The 26,524-nt window shown below is 43.0% G+C and overlaps 1 protein-coding gene across 1 annotated transcript in view; it reads right to left on the reverse strand.

Annotated features, from left to right (window-relative positions):
* Window positions 1-301: 301 nt before the first annotated feature.
* The window catches only part of GALNT13 (polypeptide N-acetylgalactosaminyltransferase 13), a 381,455-nt gene continuing 355,232 nt past the window's right edge, over window positions 302-26,524 (reverse strand). Inside the window, exon 11 of the mRNA XM_066577425.1 lies at window positions 302-1,420. Coding sequence (XP_066433522.1) covers window positions 1,280-1,420 — 141 coding nt within the window. The 3' untranslated portion in view covers window positions 302-1,279. The remainder of the gene's footprint in view (window positions 1,421-26,524) is intronic.

Consider the following 26,524-nt stretch of genomic DNA (forward strand, 5'->3'; position numbering starts at 1 on the left):
GCATTTTTCTGCAGTTGCCATAACTGGGGAAATATCTGGCAAGTAAAGGCTTCACCCATCAAGATTAGCTGTTTGTTGAAGGTGTCACGAGCAGGACCTGAAGAAATCAATTGTTCATTCTGGGGAAATATTCTGAAAGGGGTTGTCTATGATTTTACAAGCTCTGGGCATACTTATTTTGTGAGTTTTAAAAAACTGTAAAATAAGGACATCCTGGTTAGCCTACTAATTTCAAACCACACAGAGTTCTTTCTAATAGTCCACCCTGCATAGTTTGAAACTAGTTGGCTAACTGTGATGTTCTGATTTTACAATTTTTTAAATGCCTGCATGAAATAGAGCTTTGGTTTTATATTTTTCACAGAACCAGATGCTTGACTTTTCTCCTTGGAGTCTAGTGCTACGACCTGTTCCTGACACTGTATCATCTAGCACAACCAGTTTTTTCAGAGACCTTCAGAGATTTGATGGATTCAAGTTTGGTGAGCGGTATGCTGTGTTTGAATTGCTAGAAACATGCCACTAACAGCACTGGCCTTTTAGTGTTACCAGCTAGGCTGGTAGCTTACCAAACTGGTGACAGCCCTACACACAGCACCGAGGGAACATGGCATTCCATTCCATCCACCATCCTACCATCATTGCTCCTCTGATTTTAGGCCAATGTAACAGGTTACACCATTTCCAATAGGGCTTCATAGAGCAACAACTTTTTGAATTGACGTAAAAGACTTTAGATTTAGGGCATTGGGACTATAAGAAATATGTCATACACAGGACGCTCTTTATACATGAGCCCTTTCATGTCATAATGTATCCCAAAAAGCCCTCAGACACAATAAAAATTGGACTTGTGAAGACATCACAGTTGTCTATGCCCATTCCTGCATGTAGCTGGCTGTAGTTCATATCCTTAGTTTTTGTAATAAAATATTCTTTTGCACTACAATATATCCAATCTTCTCTCATGTAACATCTCTGACAAATATAGTAGATCCTGGGGTGTCTCGTTATATACAGCCTCCAGAGTACCCTTCTTATTCCTCCGGTAAATAGACACAATTTGCAGCTGGGCATGTAGAATCAGGTATCGGTAACGGAAGAATAATTAGAAAAAGTCCTATTTATGTCCTCCCAGGTGGATTCAAAGAGGTTTTTCAATTATTTCATTTCAGTTAGAGTGAAGAAAGTGTCATTTTTCATTCGAGTGTTCTTATAGCTGCTAATTAAGGTCCTCAGACTTTGCATTGGGGACTGATTTGTCAACCATCGTGGAGCTTTATGCGCTTAAGGTCATGTTACGTAACAGCCACTGCTGGGATCTGCTTCCGTTGCACTCTTTCATGGTGGGCACCATTTTATCATCATCTGTCGGCTCGTCCAAGCACTGGTTGCTGTTTATATGTCTCAGTACAAAATGCTGCCAAAAGAAATCAACAGATGTCTGTTAAATATTGCATGATATTAAATGCAGCGGGCTCAGAACAGTCATCATCTCTCATATCTATCAACGAATCTTAAATCTATCAACAGTAAATAAACCACAAATTAGAAAAAGAAAAGAGGGTTCAATTAATGTTCATAGAAATGAGCATAGTGTATATATGGAGTGTCTGTGCTGCATTTTGGGGGTGTAAAAAGTATAGCGTGTTCATCCATGATCTATGCTCATTTTATCTAGTCCAACAGAAAGCAAATGGGAAAATGTATTCTTGAGCCAGAATAATGTATAATAATTAGAGATGAGCGAGCACTCAAATGCTTGGGTCCTCGTTATTCGAGTCGAGCTTTTCATAAAATTCGAGAGCTCTACTCGAGTAACGAACCCCATTGACTAGAATGGGATTCTCAAGCATTTTTGTATGTGGGATCCCGGGTCCCGAGCTTTTTTTTTTTTATTGGGGTCTCTCTCTCTCCCCTGCCAGCCAAAAAATGTGCCATTGACAGGCACGTCACAGCGGGGAGGAGCCAAAAACTGGGGCGGGGTAGAACACGGAGTGATGCTCGTTCGAGTAACGAGCACCATCAAGTGTGCTAGTACTTGAATGAGCATCAAGCTCGGCAGAGTACGTTCGCTCAACTCTAATAATTATGTATCAACCTTGTAAATAGAAGCACAAAAACACAACAAATGCAGAAAATTTTACCTCTAGTCTAGTGTTGAGCGAACTGAACTGGTAGAGCCCTGTTTTAGGTTGAACTTTGCTAAGAATTCAGTTTGGCACAAATTTGAACCGAGGTTTTAGCCAAGTTCTACCCGAAAGAGGGCTCTACTGGTTTGGGTCCCTCAATACTAGTCCTGAACACTGTCTAAGAGCTATAAAAAACCCGTATAACACTATTAAACTCTATCAGAGTTTTACGGATTTTGGTGAACTTCTGGTTCAGTTCAAACTAATTTGCTCTGACCCAACTTTTTGCAAAAGTTTGGCGCACTCACTGAACTGAACTTTTCAAGTTAGCTCATCAAGTAAAACAGAATGTTTATTCCTGGAAAATAGAAACCTATGACAGCACCTACACCTACTTTCCTTATTAATTAAAGTGCATTTCCACATAAAAGCAAACATAATGTTTTCCGAAAGTGACAACTCTTGATGTCTCCATGACCTAATGAGTAAGCATTTTCTTGTCTGCATAAAAGATCCAATCAGCAGACGAATGGATGTGCCTGAATATTGCCCATGTAAAGGGGTCTTAAGACTAAAGTCACACTAATCAGTTTAGCCCAGTGCCAGGTAATGTTCCAACTGCCAGGAAATGCTGTTTTCTGTTCATCTTTATAGTAAATGTACTTATTTTTTCTCACTGACTTCTTATAACAAAGTTTCTGATAGAGCTAAAGTACTATCTGTGCCTATATCATTTACATGGAGAGATTAGGAGATGGTACAATCTGTACTTACATCATTTACACAGAAAGATTAAAAGGCAGTACTATATGTGCTTACATCACTTAGGAACCTTTTACATAGGACTTCCATTTTCATGATTAGTGGAGGGCCCAGTAATCAGATTCCCATTGATCAGTTATCAATATGATGGGAGATAACTTTCAATATTGGAAAACCCTCTTAACAATACTGATACATAGGCTTTTATCATGTCTGTTCGAAGTCAATCAGCCTCCCTCAGTTGTTAAACTTTAAGGGCTCAGTGTTTCTGCAGGATAAGACCGCTGCACTGCCGGTGCGGACGACTCTCCACACCGGACGGCAGATAGAACACATGGCCAGCAATGGAGCCGGTCATGCAGAGAGACGTCCGCACCCGGCGCGGCTGTTTTATCGTGCAGTAACACGGGCGCATCGGCGCCCGTGTCACTGAGCCGTAACAGGCTACAGTACATTTGCTCACTATGAAATATATCTTGTCCTTGTGACATTCAACCGGAATCTGCTATCAGATTTCTCCGAAATAGTTGCAAAAGTTTTCACCATTGCAATAAAACAAATTAAAATAGTGTTTTTGTTGCCGTTTTGGAAGTTATCATTTGGATCCATTCACAGAGTATACTGTATTTTTTGAAATTGCAACTGAATTTACAGAATTTCTGACTTATTACCCCACCCATACTTGGACTTCTGGGATGTTTTACAGAATGCATTATATTATGAACAAGATGTCATACCAACCTCATATAGCTTTCATAGAAAGTAATCAGTGGGACTGTAAAAAATATTTCTAAAAACCTCCAGTCTGGTATAATTCCTCAGTATCCAGGCTTGCCGGCTGTTGCCGTTACAGTATTCCACAGTAGGGCCAAATGTGCCATCCTCTATTTGGCTTAAAGTCAAGCATGATTGGGTTATGATATGGAGAAATGAATGGGTCTGTGCAACAGAAAAAGACAAGTGAAAGCAAAAACTCATAGCATGAATAATAAATGGTGTAGTAAAATAATGTTAACAAACACAAGGAGATGTAACACGTGCAGATGGGGGGATCGGATCCACGCAAACACATACAAAGCTCAATTAGCAGAACAACCACAAAATACAATGCAGGTTGTAGATACAGATGCAACAAATGTTACCTTGATTATGATTGGGTTATCTTAACCCATTAACAGTTATTGTTCTCTTACCTTAGCTTTTCTCCATAGGCCTCCTGCAGACGGCCGGGTCGGATCCTGCTGCGAGGATTCTTGCAGCGGGATCCAACCCGTTCCCCTGCAGTGACCACTGCAGTTCACCCGTTCCTGCCATCTCCCCTCTCTGCTATATGCCGACTGCCGCCCAGCCGGCACATGCTCAGAGTGGAGCTGGCGCGTCACTAGTGCGGAGACTCAAAAGGCCATTCATGCTCCCAGTCATTGTTACAAGGCTTGTATAAGGAGTCTAACTTTGGCTTGAAGGAATGCTGCCTTCCAATAGGTGGCACTGTGGAGGTAATATTCCATCTCCCTTATTTGCATAATACCCAGAGGAGCATGCATAGCCTTTTGAGTCTCCTCACTTACTGTCTAGGTGCTCCTCCTAAGGAGAAAAGATAGCGATTCTGACCCCCTATCCGAGGCCTCTCGCTAGCAAAGCCAGTCTCCTACTGTACACTGATGAAGGGCACATACCCTGAAACAGCTGTCTGTACATGGAGTCTGGCTTTGCTTTTAATTCCCAGTCATTGTTACAAGGCTTGTATGAAAAGTCTAACTTTGGCTTGAAGGAATGCTGCCTTCCAATAGGAAGTGGAGATACTATTCTATCTCCCTTATTTGTTCTCTTACCTTAGCACAACAAAACCCATTGTAAAGTAACTCAAGGTATAAATGAGCCATCCTGATAGCACAGCACACCGAGATATCACATCGCACTTAAGCGACGCTCCGGGAATGGAGAAACTAAGATGGTCACGCCAGCTTCTCTGACTACCTGATGCATACTGTAAAGGGTTTGTCTGCTTTCTCTTCACAGACTACCTATCCTCTGGATAGGTCATCAGTAGTTGATGGACGGGAATCCGCAGCTCAGGTCCCATGTCCATCATCTGTTCATCCGGGGTTACGTTGTCATTAGCCATCAGCACAAGAAGTGCAGGTGCCGGATTCGCTCCCATTGAAATCAATGGGAAAGCCGCCTGCTGCGATATTTCCTGCTCCTCTGCTAGTCAAGAAGTTATATCCAGTAATGACCAGGAGAGGAGCAGAAAATGCCGTGACAACAAGGCCCTTATTGATTTCAATGTGAGTGATGCCTGTGCACACACTTCCTCCCCTGGATAGTGGGCCAGACAATCAGTTGACAGACGGGGATCCGAGGTAAATCCCTGTCCATTGAGTATGGATGACTTACTGTAACTAGAGGATACGTCATCAATGACAAAATGGGCAGACAACCCCTTTAACCAGTGTTGCCCATATGAGCAGTGCTGGCCAGTCACAGCAGCATGTTATGTCTACCAATTCATACTATCCACAGTGTGCATCAGGTAGTCAGGGAAGCGCCTCGGCCATCATTGTTTCTTAAGGCCCCGAGGGTCGCTTTAAAAGTTAAAGAAAAAGACTTCTGTATGTCTGTAGTTTTTGAACATTTTTGTTCTTCATTACTCATAAACATATTAGGAACTTTCAATGATAATGACATGTAATGCACAATTTTCTATAAGGGTTCTTTGACATGGAGCAATTCGCTCTGGTAGACGAGTAACAATTAATGAGATCGGTGCTCATTTACTGGGCCTTTATACAAACCAATTCAGAGTCCATTAGGGGACGAATGATCATTAATATGATTGTTGGTCCTCATAGAGCTGTCATAAGTCGGCTGCATATTTCCCAATTTACACATGTCTAGCAAGCATTTTTTATGCTCACATAAACAAGGCAATCAGCTGAAGAAATGGTGTTAGCTTGTTTGGTAGCTGATTGTTTGCACGATTACATGGCAATGCTTCTTGCACTATTGTAGACTCATCTTCTTTGAGAGAACTCACCAGACATTTGCAAGATAGATTCAGGGAAATACCAGCTGAAGTGAAACAGAAGTTAGTAGAAAGTATACCATGGAGAGTATCTGATGTCATTAGGGCCAAAGGAGCCCCACTAAGTATTAACAGATGAAAATAAATACTAAAGTGTCAAATGACTTTTGGTAGGATAGAGTATTACTGATCCATTTAATACAGACGAGTAATTATTAGGAAATTATAGTACCAGTGTTTCTGGTGGCGCAATGCTCCACACAACTCTGCTACATGCACGTCACACACACAGCTCTGATACATGGGTGTTTGACAGACACACACAGCTCTGCTACATGACATGCGCGGCACAGAAACAGCTCTGCTACATGACCTGCGCGGCACAGAAACAGCTCTGCTACATGACCTGTGCATGAGAAACACATCTCTGCTACATGCCATCACAGACACAGCTCTGCTACATGACACGTGCAGCACAGAAACAGCTCTGCTACATGACCTGCGTGTCATAGACACAGCTCTGCTACATGACAGGCGTGTCACAGACACAGTTCTGCTACATGACATGCGTGTCTCAGACACAGCTCTGCTACATTACATACATCCATGTTGACTATACACATTACACACACAGCTCCACTACATCCATCCTGATTCCCACACATGACACACACAGCTCCTGGATACAGTGATCCACCCCTAGTCATGTGTTCCCTGACTCCACCTACACAGGTGATCACATGACAGTGATGTCATGACAGGTTCTGGTAGTTTCTGTCGGCTTATCCAGTATACAGTACTTTTTACCAAACTCCAGAATGGCTCCTCCCACATCAGTGACATCACCACAGGTCCTTCAGCCCACGTGATCTCTGTGGTGGAGGTAGGTCAGTGTCTCCTGTCAGGACCACTGTGTTGTGTCTGACATAATAACGGCTTAGTTGTTGTTACGATCGTGTGGGCAAAACTAAACACGGGGCCCACACGATCGTGACCAAGGAGAGGACTGGGTACGCACACAGGTTTCTGGCAAACTGACCCTTTGCTACTGGGAGGAATGGCAAGGCCCTACCTAAGCGGGGACATTGCCCCAACAAGGGCAGCCCAGCCGTCTTCGGATCTGGGCCCTAGCTGATCCTAGGAGCCACGCACCAGAAGAGGATACATTCACATGCCACATGACAGACACTGAACAACAGGACACACAGAGCCTAAATACACAGCATACAGCAGCCACAATGCAAGCACTAATAGCAGATGATAAGCTGAATATAAATGCGAGGTGTTAGTTCGTACATTGGCCAATGAACTTAGGCTGCAGGCCCCGGCAAGGCCCCTCATATCTTGTAGCCCCTACACTAGCATGACACATCTATTAGAGGGCCCTAGGGGCCAACCTAGCGCAGACATAGCAAACAAATTCAGCAGACCAAACTGACACAAAATAAACAGACATGAACCACAAGGCATAGATCACACAGCAAGCTGCAACAGAACACATTGCAGGTAACAGGACACATGTAACAGATACATCCAAACAGTACAAGACCAGCTTCAGACTGACCAGGAGCTGGCTTTATATGTGAGCACAGACCCAGGGGATTGGCTAGCAGGAAGTACCACACCCAGCCAGCTCAATCAATTAACCCTGTGAGGGCTGTGCTGCTAGGAAGCTTAGAACTACAGATTCCAGCAGCACACGTAACAGTTGTATTCTTAGTGTGTTATTTTTGTCCTTCCCTTTCAAGATAACTAACTTTGCTCTTTCTTCTGTCAGTCAGGCTCTGTGTTTTATATATACTGTAGGACCTGTGATGACGCCACTGGGGGGCGAAGTGATGATGTCACCATGAGTAACACAGACACGCACAAGGGGGCGGAGCATGAGAAGCACACACGCACAAACACACATACAGACAAACAGACAAGTAGTCGTTAGTAGTTTAATCTGTAATACCCTGAAGGTCCTTTTATACTGTCTGATTCTCAGCTGCTTCTATGTATGCTGGTTAAGAAATAGCATGTAATAGGTGTTCATTACTGCTGTTCACACTTAACAGAAGATCACTGGTATGGGGATGAGCAATCGTTACCAAATTGAATAGCGTTCATCAGTGGCATAGGGGATTATGCTGCTGACAAACAGGCATTTTTTTGCCCACATGAAAGATTGAATCAGCTCATTTGTTGGCTGATTGCTGGCATCTTTAGGGGGTCCGATGATTGGGAAAACAAATGTTCACGTCCTGTCATCAGCCTGTGTAAAAGGTACTTAAAGGGACTATATCACCACATGTTTTTTGTATTGAATCAAACCAGATAGTGAAACATTTTCAATTTTTCTAATCAGTTTTTATTTTCTGAATGTAGAATTTTTCTATTATATTCATGACTATGGGGGCAGCCATCTTTAGTGATATGTTTTACAGTAGCTTCGTGGGCCATCCACACAATGGACAGGAGAGAACCCATTGACTTGTATGGAAGACTGGTCTAGAGATGCTCTGCGACGTGTGCAGTGGTGATTGTGCAAAGGGGGGGGGGGTAGTCACAGCTGATCACCTCTTGTGAATGGTGGATCCTGTGTTATCTACATATCGGTGTTATCTGTCAGTGTAATCCTGCCTGTGATGTCAGTGAGAAGACTGCTGCAAAGCTTTCTTTGCAAATCAGAAAATGGCATATATTATTAGGCTCTGTGGTCAGTGTGAAAAATGCAGGATTTGGACTTTTTTTTTTCAATCATTTTTATTGGGTTTTATAATAAACAAAAAAATAACAATTTCTGTACTGTGATTTGGGAATTTTTTAAACCATAGATTGTGACTGAAAATGTAAACAAAAAAATCACAAAAATCATCAAAATTTAAAAAAAAAAAATTTGTTTAACACAAAAATGTTACTTATATAATACGTAATTTTCTTATAACACATTCCTTTTAAAGCTAAAGTCATACTATCAGTCCCAGGCCAAAAAAGTGACCACCATGTGGGTCCTGAAGCTCATATAACCCCACGTCCAAGACTGTAAATTAGCTGAACAGGATGCTACTTTGCTGTACATCTGAGGAAAAGAAGTGTTAATGATAAAATGATGATAGTATGAAAATAAAATTTGTACACGACTGCATTTCCTGCACTGTAAAAAGATAATCCCAATTATATCCCCCGAAGCTCTGCACAAAAAAAGACTGAAAGAAATCCACCAACCTCTTGATGTTATCTATGTTTTATATTATCTCCTGGAGCACTAGAGAGGGGATTTGTGGCTTAAAAGTTTTAGAAACCATTACAATATATTTTAAGCATAAAACTTTACTTTTGCCTTATTAGGACCCTACTGAAAACGATAGTTATATACAAAAGAAGACGTATAAAATATGTACTGTATCTATACATAGTATCCAACATCCAGAAATTAAAAACGGGTACGAAAACTGTAAGAAAGCAAGCCACTGGTGGATAATACCCCATACAGCCAGGTCCCAGAGCAATTAAATATGTGCTGGGGAAACTATCAGCAAGTGTTTAACCTCCCCAGCTGTTATGGATGAGCCCTCTTGGTTCTGAGGAAAAAGAACATTACAGTTTTGGATGAACAGAGCTTTAAAAAAGCTGTACCTCCGATTCGTGGCTTTAAAATTACACTAAATGCATGTCTGTAGCCTTTACAGAACCAGAGCTACAACTGCTTAAGAGACTAAGGCCAACAGATATCTGTGATGTGACATTAATTTTTGTTCATGTTATCAACCCTCGCATGACTCAGAGAGCATATGTGCTCTCTGATTGTCACATATAGGGTTTTCCCCAGAAAAGAAGTGAAAGGATGAGGATTTGCTGATAAAATCACTACTCCCCACCAATTAACCCTGCAGATGTTGTAATTTGTAGTCATTGCTGACTGTGGCATCTAAATGTTTTTACAGAAAAAAATTCCCCTTACACAAGGTTTTAATATTGGGAAAAAAAGAACTAAAAGAAAAATTACATACACTCGTTGTAGCAAAAAGATCCCCACACTCCAGAGTACAGTGCAAAAAATTGCTGACACGCTGAAACGCGTTGCATTAAAAATTTTTTAACCCTATGTAATACAGGTATACGGCTGCTTCACTCTGCACTCCGGAGCACGGGGATCTTTTTGCTACAACAAGTGGATCTTTCTTGGCCCTTAGTGGGTACATTCCCCAAGACGTCTCTCCAAGAAGTTGGATTGTGAGTCAGAGATTTATATTCAAGGAGATCCTGGATTTGGGTGCTGGTGGTTTCTCTTGCCAGAGAAGTCCACCGGGCACCAGGTTAGTGCATACCGTTCATTCACTCCAAGCTATCCTTTTCTTCTGATTTATGTTTTGTGATAGCGAGGCGCTTATCTAATGTTGTTTAAGAAATATTACATATAATTTGTAACACTAAATCCATATCAACTCCATATGTACTAAAAAATGGTACATTCTTTATCTAGAATCATAAATTCCACCAAAAATAACAAAGAAAAGACAAAATAGTAGTTTTCTAATCATCTTACTTCCCCAAAATAGGAATACAAATAATTAAAAAGTCATATGTACCTCAAAATAGTACCAATAACAACAGTCTGATACAGCTCTGTTGACTGAAAAATAAAAAATGCTCTGGTCTTAGAATGTGGCGTCACACAAAAACTCTTTGTGTAAAAAAAAGCAAAAAAAAACAAAAAACAAGCTTTCATATTGTGCAAAAGTGATAAAACCTCTATGAATTTGTGTTGTTAAAATCGTAATGTAACGTAGAATAAAGGTAACTGTGAACGCCATTGAAATAAATCCCAAAAAACAATGTTGAAATTGCTTTTTTTATATTGCCCCCTAGCAAAAAGCATTAATAAAAGTGATTTGATACATTATATGTACCCGAAATTGGTTACTATAAAAACTAGAACTCATCCAGCAAAATAATTGGTGTCATACAGCTACACTGACAAAACAATAAAAACGTTATGACTACTGGAAGACAAAGGGGATACAATTTACTGGTTCTTTAGGCTTAAATTCGTTATGTCACCAAGGGGTTAAAAAGGCACTTAAGGCAACGGAGTTCTGCATCAAATATTTTTAAATTCAAAAATCTACAATTAAAAAAGTAACATTTTTTGGAAGGGTATTTCCAATTGTAATGGGACTGTTGGGGGTTGATTTCTCTGCAGCGCCACCACAGGGGAAAGGATGCATTACACAGCTTCCATTGAAATCAATAAACTTTCATGCTGGGTCCTCCGAACAGAAGGATGCTGTTCCTAGTCATTTTACCCGATTAATAGAGGCCATGAATGACAATTTTTTCTGTATTTAATCAGAATTTCCAACTAGGGTATTTAAAAATGTTTTTTTTTTATATATAGATCAGAAAACCCTTTTATTAAAGGCATATAAACTGTTCCCAGCACAAGTGTAAACTCTTCTTAAACTTCTGACTATGAGTTTAGTGTATAGCTACATATCTCACACAATGAAGTTCTAAAAACATTTGAGCCTTAATTACTCCCAGTAATTAGGGATGTAATGTCCTCTGCATCTGCCTGAATCAAGTGCAATCCAGCCTATCTTTCAGCTGATGGACATGGATTACGCCAACTAAAGTACATCATCCACCTCTCCAAATGTAATTTAGCGTGTGCACAGAATAAAAATGAATCCTCTGCCCATAGAGGGAGATTTACAATGTACTTGTATGATAATTCAATGACTTAGTGTAAGCACATTGTGAATGGAACTACTGTGGACAGAGCATTAACATTCATTCTGTACATCTCCCGAACTACATTTGGTGAGTCTTGTGGATGATGTGAGGAATTGATATAGGAAGTAGATTAGAAAATTATATAATAACTAACTAAATTGTTATACAATAACTAACCTGAACTAAGTTGAGATACCCCTTTAGACAAGCTTTATTTGGCCATGTGAGAGTTGCACCCGAAACACTTAACACAACTTGCATCAGACAGTGTACACACACCTGTCCATGTGCTGTCTGAGCTCTGCGAATACTTCACGTTTTATGGCCTACAGTGATGAGTGAACTTTTGAAAATTTGGTTTGGCAGGTTGGCCAAACTTGGGTAAAGAGTTTGGTTCAGTCCGAATTTTCTTCTAACTGAAACAGGACTTCACCGATACCATCAAAACTAGTGTATTACACCATCTAAGTACCCTAAGAGCCCAGCATAACAGGCTTTCATCAACTAGGAGGGTATCGAAGTACTTCAAAGCTGTTTTTAAGGCCAAGTTAATAAAGAAAAAGAAGAAAAAAAAGGCGAATAAGAAGAGGGAAAAGGGAAAAAATCCTGAAGTTTGGATTCACACCAAACTGAACTTTTAGCAAAGTTTGACCTGAAATAGAATTCGACTATTTCGGTTCACTTAGCATTAATGATCTATTTTAATACGTGAAAACATACGTCCATGTGAAAAATTGTTCATGTAAGCTGCGTCATATGCTACCATGGGGCCGTGTGCTGTCCATGGAATACACGGATAACGCATGGCCCGAAAACATGGCTGTGTGAATTGGACTTAGGAGAACTACTTTGATGGCCAATCTTCATACAAAACTTTGAAGTCCCCTTGCGATACAGAGGCGCATTACTTATGTTGCCTTTGCTGAATATTTTACACTTAGTTTGTTCTCCTTTTTTAACACTAAATACAGGATAAAAAATATCAAAATCTAGACGTGAGCAGATGCCTCATCTTCACGAACAAGGATCAAATGCTCTAATGTGGCTGGTTCAATGACACACTATACATTAGTCTAGATACGTATTTCAGAACGCTGCAGATAAGTGGTAGAGATGTAAAGTTTTACAACATATTATAGCCCTGGCACATTAAGCTTGGAGGAGAACACTCTGAAAGTACAGAAGCATTAATGTTAGTCAGCCAGAAGCCTCATCGTCAGATCCATTACACTTGTTTTAATTCTATTACAGTCAAAAATGGAATAGAAGCATTCTGTTATGTAAACTGGATGTGGAGACAAGGACATTCAAAGGGCCCTATAGCAACTCTCAGACTGAGCTCCATTCACAGCAGGAGAGTATAGTACAGTACAATGTAATATATAGGTATGTATTGTGCCATCTCAAAGTTTAGGGTCTGTCTTCAAGGGTCTGTCCATCACTTTAGGCATTTTATTCAATAGATGATCGACAGGGATCTACCACTCCCTACCAATCAGCTGATTCCCGGTCCTGCTATCAGTATAGACATCGCAGGAAGCAGACTGAACTGTCCATAGTGCAGCAGCCTGGCCTGGTATTGCAGGCACAGCTCCCATTACATTCAATGGGAGCTGTGCTTGCAGTACCAAACCGGGCCGCTGAAATGTTCTCAGCACTATCTGCTTCTAGCACTGACTACGTTGACAGCAGCACTGAGAAATCAACTGATCACCACAGATACTAAGTGGAGGACCCCCAATAATCGTCTATTGATGACATCCCAAGGATAGGTCATCAATAGAAAAAATGCTCAAAGTCCCGGACAACCCCTTTAACAACTGAACTTCTGGGTAGGCAGTTACTGAAAGCTCATAGCCTACTATGAGCTCATTAACCAGCTTGAGAAGCTCCATATAATTCAATATGGCAAAGATCTATAAAACATGGCCGTCCAGCCCTCCACAGGCTAAAGGATGCATGTACTAAGTTGTCCTGTAGACATCTAAGCAGAATCAAAAATATTCATGAACAGTTCAACACATTGTAAGAAGTCGGGTAACATTAATGCAGATTATAAGAAAAGTCATTTTTTAAGCAGCATGAGAGATTTTGATACCAAAGGCCAAAGATGAAGAGTGCCTAAAAGTGTCACTAGGAAAAAGCAGTCATCTGGCCCACGCCCTAATGTTTTGGGTAGATTAGTGTAAATCTGCTCAGGTGTAGACAAAACAGCATTGCAGTATACACTGTAATTTCCAAATCTACCGTTTGGGCAGAGACTGTGTAGGTGCGGCAATCTCTGATTGTAGAGGTCGTTGTGCAGGGGTTAGTCCAGGGGAGATAGGAAACCCATATATTATTGGTTGGGTGGGATCAGGCTAAGTTAGACTAGTTAGGTAACTTCCTTCTGTATTATTTCTCTTTCCCTGGAAATTCTTCATAGCAGCCAAACCAGAGACTCCACAACACAGAAAAGTGACCCATCTGTACACAGCTGTTTTGGGCTTGTTGCCTCTCACCAGAACAGAGCAGATCACTGATTGGCTGGATGAGATGTTGCATAGGACAATTGTTTACTGGTTCTCATTGAAGAGAGCCAGTGGTTGTGTGGACACATATTTTAAGGGCAATGCACCATGGGAAAATTATGCAAATGAAATGATGTCAGCAAAACCAGAGATTCTTTTAAATAGAACAGAACTCTTCGGCTGACAGACCTTCTAAGTGTTCTTGCTCCTCATCAATATAGAGGAAGGTGCTAGTTGACTAGATGAGATGCCTCAAATTGAGCAAAAGGGATATACTTTTTGTCATAGAAGAGACACAGCGGGAAGACTTATTTTTAGGCAATAATTTGCATACTTTTTTTCCATGAAGCATTACCTGAAATTAAGTCTCTATACACCCACGAGATCTTTTCAATGAAAGCCACTACCTCCCAAGTGTCTTGATTTCCTGGAAGACATAGCATTTTTGCATTCCACCCACAATAAGTTTTTGCACTTATTTTGTTTTTCAGTTTTTGTTGTTATGATAAAAGTCACGAATTTAAACACAAAGTTTGTGTTCCCTATGTATTTGTTACTCTCATGTGGTGTTAAACCACAGCTGGTGGCAAAGATGGTTCAAGTATTGGGTGCGGCCAGCAGGTTTCCATCTATAGTTATATGACATTGTTACAGTTCTGTGCTTGGTTAATGGAGTTGTTCAGGATTAGAAAAACATGGATACTTACTTATAGAATTAACGCAACACTGCCTATAGATTGTCTCTGGTATTGCAGCTCAGCTACACTATCACTCACAACCCATGGACAGGTGTGGCTCTGTTTGTAAAATAATGCAGCCATGTTTTCTTAACTTCTTTAGTGGCACGGCTGGAAAATCTCCGGGACTTGCTGCATTGACCATGCAGTTAAAACCTGGAAGATTTCCGTGGACAGCTCTAGTGCTGAAATGTGCAGAGCACTGAGCTGTCATCTGGGATCTTCCGGGGTTTTTACTGCATACTCAGCGCAGCAAGCCCCGGAGATTTCCCTGCCATAATATCAACTGTCAAAGTAGTACAGTACTTTCAAATACTTGTGAGATTAAATTGCATTGTTGACTCATTTAAAAAACCTGCCCTGTGAGGCATAACATGGTAATAACAAACCTGCCACTGAAGGGGTTAATCTTGTACAACCTTTTACAGTGTTACAAATAAACACTGTGGCCGAGCCCGTGCATTAAGGGCAGTTTCACTCAGGCTGCATGCCACCGCCCTTTCAAACAATATGTGTGATCAGCAGCATAGGAGCCTATGGCAGTTTGGTACAGTGTGTTCCGTGTGCAAAACCTGCACACAGGAGCCCTAAAAGACTAGTTTTGTGCTGTTACAGAAATATAATAAAGGGTGTTGCCCAATATTGAATGCTGTTTCTACTTATGCTGCTATATAACTAGTGGAATCTACCACACATGTACCTTTCCAGGTGCATACCATAACTAGAGCTGCCATTCTGCCAGTTACTCACGTCCAAAAGCCGGTGCTGGTATTTACTTTTTACCAGTACATATTAATGGCCGGTAAAAAATAATTGTCAATCAAGAGCAGAGCCAAGCAGCAACCCGACAGCATCTAGCATGTCACTCAACCTCTCTCTCTCTCTTTAGCTCCCAGCTGCTGTAATCAGAGCTGTGACCCCTGATCTCCCTTCCTGGTGTTGGGGTCCTGCACCACAAACATCGGGAGGAGAGATCGGGGTTCACAACTGATTACAGTGGCTGGATGGGAGCTAAAACGCGAGAAGGTGAGTGAGATACTAGATATTGTGGGGTTGCTGCATGGCCACAGCTGCAGGGCATGGAGGGCACAGAAGGGGCCCTAATAATTTTGAGTCTGCTAACAGAAGCACTATTATTATTTGGATTACAACTGGGGGTGTATTACTACTGAGGGGCACTATAACCTTTGTGGCTACTACTGTGGACTCTATTACTATATTGAGGCCACTACTAAGGGTATTACTATTATTGGTGTCAATATTAAGTGCACTATTACTATTGGGAGCACTACTAATAACACTGCTAATACTGGGGCCACTACTAAGGGACACTATTACTATTGGGGCCACTAATGGAAGCACTTTTACTGTTATTGCTTTTACTGGGTGCACTTTTACTATTGGGGGTACAACTTGGAGCACTATTACTACTGGAGGCACTGTTAATATTGGGGGCCACAACTGGGGATACTATCACTATTGGGGCCACAAATGTGTCACTACTACTATTGCGGCTACTGCTAATCGCACTATTACAATTGGGGCCACAACTGGGGATGCTATTACTATTGGTGCCACAACTGGGGGTACTACTGCTATTGGGGCCACTACTGGAGCACTGTTACTTTTGGGCCCACTACTGGGGCACAGTTATTTGTTGTGGCCACTAGAATAACTGAGGTAATAACATACATTGTGATAAACCATGACCCTAACCACACCCTCTTTTACCCTGGCCAGTATCTTTTTGTGACAAAGGTGGCAACCCTAACCACAACACATCAAACAGAATACAGGAACAAGTGCAAAAGAAAGCAACTCTCTAGTGTTTGTAATCACCACTTTTCACCACCCAGCAACGTGTAGTATTTTTTTTGTTTGCTGCAGCCTGCCAGGTGACATTACCGAGGACCCACGTGGGACAAGTGCAAGAGAAAATGTTAGCGGATGGAGCATTTTGCGCTTTCTGTTCTCGTTCCCTGATGTCTCACCTTGCTCGCTTTTTGGTTGGACACTAACAGAGTTTATATGTGAGGACGATATGGATGCTTGTGGCTCTGTATGAGCGCTTGTTCTGCCGCTACTCTGTATGTGACGGGCTTAAGCCCAGAGCTATGCACAATGGGGCTTATTTCTGAAGCCATTTCCACCAGATTTGCACCAAAAATAACGGTCTATTGTTATGACATACTGACAACTGATTTGCGCCAAAAAGAATGAAAAGTTCCGAATGGTATTACCACATTATTTTTTCTTATGATTGTGGTCATAACAACAAATATTTACTTGGTCTAAACTGCGCTTACTTTTTGCACCTGTTTCTTGACATTCAGCTTCATAAATGTGTTGGAAGCATCCATCACAGAAGTCACACCCGTATTCGTAAGAAAAAAAGAAGGCAAAGCCATTCAGAACTTTTCATTATTTTTGGCGCAAATGAATTGTAAATATGTAAAAAATAGTATTCTAATTTTCTGGGGAAAATAGGCCCCAGACTAGACAGTCCTAAAATTTCATCATAGCCATTCTGATAAATCTGGTATACCTTTACACAGTATTAGTAAATAAGCCCCAATAAGTTTGAATATGCGCTTGACTCTGATTTGCTGGCTGGGGAACTGATTTGTCTGTACTTACTGGGGTGGTATTTTTGCGATGAGCACTAGAAGTGGTGATAATAAACAGTAGAGAATTGCTATCTTTTGTACTTAGACCTTTAGTTTTGAGCTGTATTATCAGGGGGTGAGGAGCTATCCTGTTTGGAGAATTGGTTGGGGAGGTTGCCTGTTCCCTGTAGTCTAGAAATGTTTCTGTTGGTCAATAGTGAAAAAACAGGGTATAGGCGCGACAGTCTTGGAGAAGCACAAGACATCTGGAGATCAGCTCAACTTCTCTGTTTTATTAAAACCAGCATAAGTAGACACGTTTCGAGGCTACAGCACCCCTTCCTTAGTATTTGCTGGTAACAAACTACATCAAAACAAGTGACAAGGGGACATTTTTACCAATACAAATATCAGGGTACAATTTCATGTGAAATAAGTTTAGGCAGAAAATAAAGTATTAGCAGGTAATAGGAAAAAATAGGGCTAAAACAACAACAAAAAAAGTAAATCAACATAAAAAAATAACAAAAATTAGTACATATACTCAATTTTTAAGGGGAAGGAGTTACCCTTGTACAATCTGATGCAAAGTCTGAAGTTGATAGTCCTTCTTTAAAACGTGGAGCGAATTTTGATAAAATGGCGCAATTGGAAAGATACTTTATTCACTCTATAGTTAAAATCATACTCCTCTAATAAAAACACACATTAAACAATATTAATAGTAATGGTAGAATAAAATCCGCCCAGAAGGATTACATTATTAGTTTGGTTCTCCCTTTTATTTAAAGCTGTTTCTGACTGGCCTTAATTACAACGCTGACTACTTTTTTACGTCCAGTATATTAGTTATTTAGGTATTTCTCAAGTCTTCAGAATGCATAGATTGCTGTTTGTTCTAGTGCGGTTTTAAGCCTAATTATGGATTTTATGGGGTCTGTGTTCTATCTATTATCACTGGAGGTTGGCTATAACACTTCTGGGTGGATTTTATCTGATTCTCCCAATACTATCCATATTTTTAATGCGTACTTTTAATATACCTTTCACAGTTTAGACAAAATAAAATAAAAATCAATAAACTTTATTTATTATATTTAAAACCATAAAACACAAATAGGGCACTACAGGAAGAACCTCTACGTGTAGAGAGGTGTACGAGTCTCTTATAGAAGAGACTACTACCACTTCTTGTCAATATCAGATGACCCCTAGTTTAGATACGGGCACTGATAAAGTGGTAGAAAAAAGGGGGAGAGGGAACGCGGGAACTAATAATAGAAAAAAATCCCTTTCTTAATTAACCTTCCCCATCCTTATATTATTCTTCTGAACATGTTAGTGTGTGGTAAGATTGTTTCACTGGGATATATTGAGTGTCACCGTTAGTACCCCAGTGTCTATTTTACTTCATGTTCCAGAAAAATCTAGTTGGGGGACAGGTATATCATCCCTTTATTCTGGGATTCTGGGAGTACACAGAAGGCATATATTCTTGATGTTAAACAGCATCCGGTTGTCACGGTATTGCTAGCCTCTATGTTCCCATAATAGAAATGGAAATCCCATAATAAAAGTAGCAAAGGAACAAATGGTAGCCCTCTTTCAAAAGAATAGATCTTGGGGCGACCACTTTTTATTTTCTAATAGCGATTGAACTTGGTTTCATCACCTATCAAATATGTGATACTTTCAGTTTATTTCTCAAGATACAGTATGGATATATTCTTTCTTCAACTTTTAGTACTATGTACAATCTCGATCTTGGTCTCTTGGTCTCAACGCGTTTCACCGTTCATAGAACGGATCATCAGGAGATCACATTGATTAGTACCATCTATATAGAGTTATAACTGTTCCAGCGTTTTTAGGACAGTAGCACATAGATTATGTATAACTCATATATTGTTCCGATTAGTAAATGGCAGAATTGCTTAATATCAGGTACTCTGAATATGCTATGACTATCAGCAAGTGAACACTCAGTACATAGGTAAATTCCTAGCTTGTCAGAGTGTATTCAGAGTTTAGAAAGTATTATATCAGGTGCAATTTTAATCAGAATCTATGATGCTGTGCACGTGATATCGATTTCACTTTCTTTTATTGTAGCTCTCATTTTGCGCTAGTGTCAAGCAAGAGAGTACCCGCATGCTATAATGATAAGCATATGTGGCTCTTTGAATATTCACCTAGCTAGCAAAGATAAAAGTACTTTGCAATAGATATAATTGATACATCAAATAGGGAGTATAACCAAGATATTGGACTTTGCACCAGACTGTACAAGGGTAACTCCCCTTTCCCTTTGAAAACTAAATATAAGTAGTCCTTTTTGCAATTATTTTAATTTTACATTTATTTTATTCATATGTTGATTTACCTTTTTTTCATTTGGGTTTTTTATCCTTATTTTTTCTGTGAATACTTTATTCTCTGCCTATACTTATTTCATGTGAAATTGTACCCTGATTTTTGTATTGGTAAAAATGCGTCCTTTCCTCTGGTTTTATTCATGTCACATATTCTGATATGATGTTTCACCAGGAAATACTGAGAAAGAGTTTGCCATAGTGTAAAACATGTCTACTTATGCTGGTGTGAAAGTAATCCAGAATAATGCTGTATTACATCATTCCTTCTCATCACAGTTCACAAAGCAACAAGTCACCACCTTGTAATGAACTCTTCTTTTGAACTAGACAAATGTAGTCATGTAGTCCAGATATACTGACACTATTCCTAGTTTATGTACTAGCCAAACCCTTTCAAGGCTTCATCTTCCCACTTTAATTGTTTTATGTTACATCACTGACAAAAAAAATCTCTCTCCAATGCTTATTGATGTGCTCACCTCATAACTTTAGTATGAGTCGCTATGAAATGCTTATTGTATTGTGATTGGATGCTGAGGGGTTGAGGTGAGCTCGTGATCAGCTCCTAGAAGTACAAAGTTTACTATTAGAGATGAGCGAGCACCAAAATGCTCAGGTGCTCGTTACTCGGGACGAAATTATCGCGATGCTCGAGGGTTCGTTTCGAGTAACGAACCCCATTGAAGTCAATGGGCGACTCGAGCATTTTTGTATATCGCTGATGCTCGCTAAGGTTTCCATTTGTGAAAATCGGGGCAATTCAAGAAAGTGATGGGAACGACACAGCAACGGATAGGGCAGGCGAGGGGCTACATGTTGGGCTGCATCTCAAGTTCGCAGGCCCCACTATTAAGCCACAATAGCGGCAAGAGTGCCCCCCCCAACAACTTTTACTTCTGAAAAGCCCTCATTAGCAATGCATACCTTAGCTAAGCACCACACTACCTCCAACAAAGCACAATCACTGCCTGCATGACACTCCGCTGCCACTTCTCCTGGGTTACATGCTGCCCAACCCCCCCCCCCCCTGCACGACCCAGTGTCCACAGCGCACACCAAATTGTCCCTGCGCAGCCTTCAGCTGCCCTCATGCCACGCCACACTCATGTCTATTTATAAGTGCGTCTGCCATAAGGAGGAACCGCAGGCACACACTGCAGAGGGTTGGCACGGCTAGGCAGCGACCCTCTTTAAAAGGGGCGGGGCGATAGCCCACAATGCTGTACAGAAGCAACGAGAAATATAATCCTGTGCCACCGCCATCAGGAGCTGCACACGTGGGCATAGCAATGGGGAACCTATGTGCCACACACTATTCATTCTGTCAAGGTGTCTGCATGCCCCAGTCAGACCGCGGCTTTTTATAAATAGTCACAGGCAGGTACAACTCCGCAATGCGAATTCCGTGTGCACCCACAGCATTGGTGGCTCCCTGGAACCCACCGGCTGTACATTAATGTATCCCATTGCAGTGCCCATCACAGCTGAGGTAACGTCCGATTAAATGCAGGTGGGCTTCGGCCCACACTGCATACCCCAGTCAGACTGGGGTTCTTTAGAAGTGGACACATGCAGTTACAACTCCGTGTGGACCGACAGCATGGGTGGCTCCCTGGAACCCACCGGCGGTACATAAATATATCCCATTGCAGTGCCCAACACAGCTGATGTAACGTCAGCTGTAATGCAGGTGGGCTAAAAATTAATTGGATTACACTGTAGGTGAGGGCCCCCAAAAATTGGTGTACCAACAGTACTAATGTACCTCAGAAAAATTGCCCATGCCCAACCAAGAGGGCAGGTGAAACCCATTAATCGCTTTGGTTAATGTGGCTTAATTGGTAACTAGGCCTGGAGGCAGCCCAGTTAAAATAAAAATTGGTTCAGGCGCAAGTTTCAACGCTTTAATGAGCATTGAAACGTATAAAAATTGTTTAGAAAAATTATATGACTGAGCCTTGTGGGCCTAAGAAAAATTGCCTGTTCGGCGTGATTATGTGAGGTTTCAGGAGGAGGAGCAGGAGGAGGAGGAGGAATATTATACACAGATTGATGAAGCAAAAATGTCCCCGTTTTTGATGGTGATAGAGAACGATGCTTCCATCCGCGGGTGCAGCCTACGTATTGCTTAGGTATCGCTGCTGTCCGCTGGTGAAGAAGAGAAGTCTGGGGAAATCCAGGCTTTGTTCATCTTGATGAGTGTAAGCCTGTCGGCACGGTCGGTTGACAGGCGGGTACGCTTATCCGTGATGATTCCCCCAGCCGCACTAAACACCCTCTCTGACAAGACGCTAGCCGCAGGACAAGCAAGCACCTCCAGGGCATACAGCGCGAGTTCAGGCCACATGTCCAGCTTCGACACCCAGTAGTTGTAGGGGGCAGAGGCGTCACGGAGGACGGTCGTGCGATCGGCTACGTACTCCCTCACCATCCTTTTACAGTGCTCCCGCCGAGTCAGCGTTGACTGGGGAGCGGTGACACAGTCTTGCTGGGGAGCCAGAAAGCTGTCAAAGGCCTTAGAGAGTGTTCCCCTGCTTGTGCTGTACATGCTGCCTGATCTCCGCGCCTCCCCTGCTACCTGGCCCTCGGAACTGCGCCTTCTGCCACTAGCGCTGTCGGATCGGAATTTTAGCATCAGCTTGTCCGCCAGGGTCCTGTGGTATAGCATCACTCTCGAACCCCTTTCCTCTTCGGGAATGAGAGTGGAAAGGTTCTCCTTATACCGTGGGTCGAGCAGTGTGTACACCCAGTAATCCGTAGTGGCCAGAATGCGTGTAACGCGAGGGTCACGAGAAAGGCATCCTAACATGAAGTCAGCCATGTGTGCCAGGGTACCTGTACGTAACACATGGCTGTCCTCACTAGGAAGATCACTTTCAGGATCCTCCTCCTCCTCCTCCTCCTCCTCCTCTGGCCATACACGCTGAAAGGATGACAGGCAGGCAGCATGTGTACCCTCAGCAGTGGCCCAAGCTGTCTCTTCCCCCTCCTCCTCATGCTCCTCCCCCTCCTCCTCCTCCTCAACGCGCTGAGATATAGACATGAGGGTGCTCTGACTATCCAGCGACATACTGTCTTCCCACGCCTCCGTTTCCGAGTGCAAAGCGTCTGCCTTTATGCTTTGCAGGGAACTTCTCAAGAGGCATAGCAGAGGAATGGTGAAGCTAATGATTGCAGCATCCCCGCTCACCATTTGGGTTGACTCCTCAAAGTTTCCAAGGACCTGGCAGATGTCTACCAACCAGGCCCACTCTTCTGTAAAGAATTGAGTAGGCTGACTCCCACTACGCCGCCCATGTTGGAGTTGGTATTCCACTATAGCCCTACGCTGCTCATAGAGCATGGCCAACATGTGGAGCATAGAGTTCCACCGTGTGGGCACGTCGCACAGCAGTCGGTGCACTGGCAGATTAAACCGATGTTGCAGGGTCCGCAGGGTGGCAGTGTCCGTCCTGGAGTTGCGGAAATGTGCGCAGAGCCGGCGCACCTTTCCGAGCAGGTATGACAAGTGTGGGTAGCTTTTCAGAAAGCGCTGAACCACCAAATTAAAGACATGGGCCAGGCATGGCACGTGCGTGAGGCTGCCGAGCTGCAGAGCCTCCACCAGGTTATGGCCGTTGTCACACACGACCATGCCCGGTTGGAGGCTCAGCGGCGCAAGCCAGCGGTCGGTCTGCTCTGTCAGACCCTGCAGCAGTTCGTGGGCCGTGTGCCTCTTCTCTCCTAAGCTGAGAAGTTTCAGCACGGCCTGCTGACGCTTGCCCACCGCTGTGCTGCCACGCCGCGCGACACCGACTGCTGGCGACGTGCTGCTGCTGCTGACACATCTTGATTGCGAGACAGAGGTTGCGTTGGAGGAGGAGGAGGAGGGTGGTTTAGTGAAGGAAGCATACACCGCCACAGATACCAGCACCGAGCTGGGGCCCACAATTCTGGGGGTGGGTAGGACGTGAGCGGTCCCAGGCTCTGACTCTGTCCCAGCCTCCACTAAATTCACCCAATGTGCCATCAGGGAGATATAGTGGCCCTGCCCGCCTGTGCTTGTCCACGTGTCCGTTGTTAAGTGGACCTTGGCAGTAACCGCGTTGGTGAGGGCGCGTACAATGTTGCGGGAGACGTGGTCGTGCAGGGCTGGGACGGCACATCGGGAAAAGTAGTGGGAACTGGGAACCGAGTAGCGCGGGGCCGCCACCGCCATCATGCTTTTGAAAGCCTCCGTTTCCACAAGCCTATACAGCAGCATCTCCAGGCTGATCAATTTGGCAATGTGCACGTTTAACGCGGGTGCGTGGAGGCATACTTGCGCTTGCGCTCAAACAGTGGCGCTAGCGACGTCTGGACGCTGCGCTGAGAGACATTGCTGGATGGGGCCGAGGACAGCGGAGGTGAGGGTGTGGGTGCAGGCCAGGAGACAGTAGTGCCTGTGTCCTCAGAGGGGGGTTGGATCTCAGTGGCAGGTTGGGGCACAGGGGGAGAGGCAGTGGTGCAAACCGGAGGTGGTGAACGGCCTTCGTCCCACCTTGTGGGGTGCTTGGTCATCATATCCCTGCGCATGCTGGTGGTGGTGGCTCCCCAGCTGATCTTGGCGTGACAAAGGTTGCACACCACTGTTCGTCGGTCGTCAGGCGTCTCTGTGAAAAACTGCCACACCGTAGAGCACCTTGACCTCTGCAGGGTGGCATGGCGCGAGGGGGCGCTTTGGGAAACAGTTGGTGGATTATTCGGTCTGGCCCTGCCTCTACCCCTGGCCACCGCACTGGCTCGGCCTGTGCCCACACCCTGACTTGGGCCTCCGCGTCCTCGTCCTCTAGGCCTACCCCTACCCCTCAGCATGGTGTATTACCAGTAGTGCAGAAACAGAACGCTGTAATTAAATGTGCCGCTTATTGGCCTGTGGTTGGAGGCTGACTTCGCTTACCGAACGCACAGCAGAGCCAGGAAATAATTTTGGGCAAGCCTGCTGTAACACTTAGCTGGCTGCGTATGAATTAGGAGGACAACTACACCCAGCACAGACCCAGTACACTGAGGACAGTCACAGGCAGCCCAAATAGATTTTTTTCCCCAAATGTTTTTGGAAAGGCCCACTGACTATATTCAATAAATATGTCTTCTGTCCCTGCGTCACCCCTACTGGCCCTGGAGTATGTAAAATAACTGCAGACTGTTGCACTGTGAACAGGAATACAGCGGTGATGTAACAGCCAACACAGAGCCAGGAAATAATTTTGCGCAAGCCTGCTGTAACACTTAGCTGGCTGCGTATGAATTAGGAGGACAACTACACCCAGCACAGACCCAGTACGCTGAGGATAGTCACAGGCAGCCCAAATAGATTTTTTTCCCCAAATGTTTTTGGAAAGGCCCACTGCCTATATTCAATAAATATATGTCTTCTGTCCCTGCCTCACCACCACTACTGGCCCTGGAGTATGTATAATTACTGCAGGGCGCAATGCTCTGCACGGCCGATATACAAAAAAAAAAAAATGTGCAACACTGCAAAAAGCAGCCTCCACACTACTGCACACGGTTAGATGTGGCCCTAAGAAGGACCGTTGGGGTTCTTGAAGCCTAAACACTCCTAACACTCTCCCTATAGCAGCTCCGGCACCAACAGCACTTTCCCTCCTCTATGTCAGAATAAATCTGTGGCGAGCCGCGGGAGGGGCCGATTTTTATACTCGGGTGACACCTGATCTCGCCAGCCACTCACTGCAGGGGGGTGGTATAGGGCTTGAATGTTGCAGGGGGAAGTTGTAATGCCTTCCCTGTCTTTCTATTGGCCAGAAAAGCGCACTAACGTCTCAGAGATGAAAGTGAAAGTAACTCGAACATCGCGTGGTACTCGTCACAAGTAACGAGCATCTCGAACACGCTAATACTCGAACGAGTATCAAGCTCGGACGAGTACGTTCGCTCATCTCTATTTACTATGTATTGCTTCAGAAGAAGAGCTTGGAAACATCACTTGAGTGTTTCTCATTGTTTTCTTCTCCAATACATCAACTAACAATTAGGCACACCTGATAAGGCTACAATACCCATTTAGCATCACCTGAATCAAGTGAGTACTTTAACAGTGGTTTTAATAAAATAGAGAGGTTGAGCTAGTCCCCTGATGTCTTGTGCTCTTCTAAGGCAGTCGCGCCTATACTCAGCTTTTTTTACGATTGACTATATACGTCTTCCTTGGAAGTCGAAATGTGATTTGGGTTGACTGCACATGTTCAAAAAATTTTAACCCCATTGGGGACTATATATAAAAAAAAATTTCACAGAGAAACCTGCTAGTTTTTTCCTGAGGGTGGCTCCACCCCTTCCTTTTTCTCTGCAGTCTAGAAAGATATTGGCAATTGGATGGCTTGTCATATTAAAATGTATCATAGAGCAGAAGGCAACAAACATACAACTATTGTCGAAGCAGCAACGGAAGAAATCGATTATTTACTAATCTAGGTTTAGAAATGTTGCAAAAATGTCTTACCTCAAAATTATATTCCCATTTCCCTGCGTACTGACAAAAGGAAAAACATACATAAATGAATCACAGAAGGTGTAAGATAACAATGTACTAGACTACAGCTGCTTACTTCCACTACAGGCTTAGCAACCAATCAGCTTCTAGTGCGTTTTTATTGCAATTTGGTATGCAT

The sequence above is a fragment of the Eleutherodactylus coqui genome, chromosome 8 (genome assembly GCF_035609145.1).
Source record: "Eleutherodactylus coqui strain aEleCoq1 chromosome 8, aEleCoq1.hap1, whole genome shotgun sequence".
Classification (NCBI taxonomy): Eukaryota; Metazoa; Chordata; class Amphibia; order Anura; family Eleutherodactylidae; genus Eleutherodactylus; species Eleutherodactylus coqui.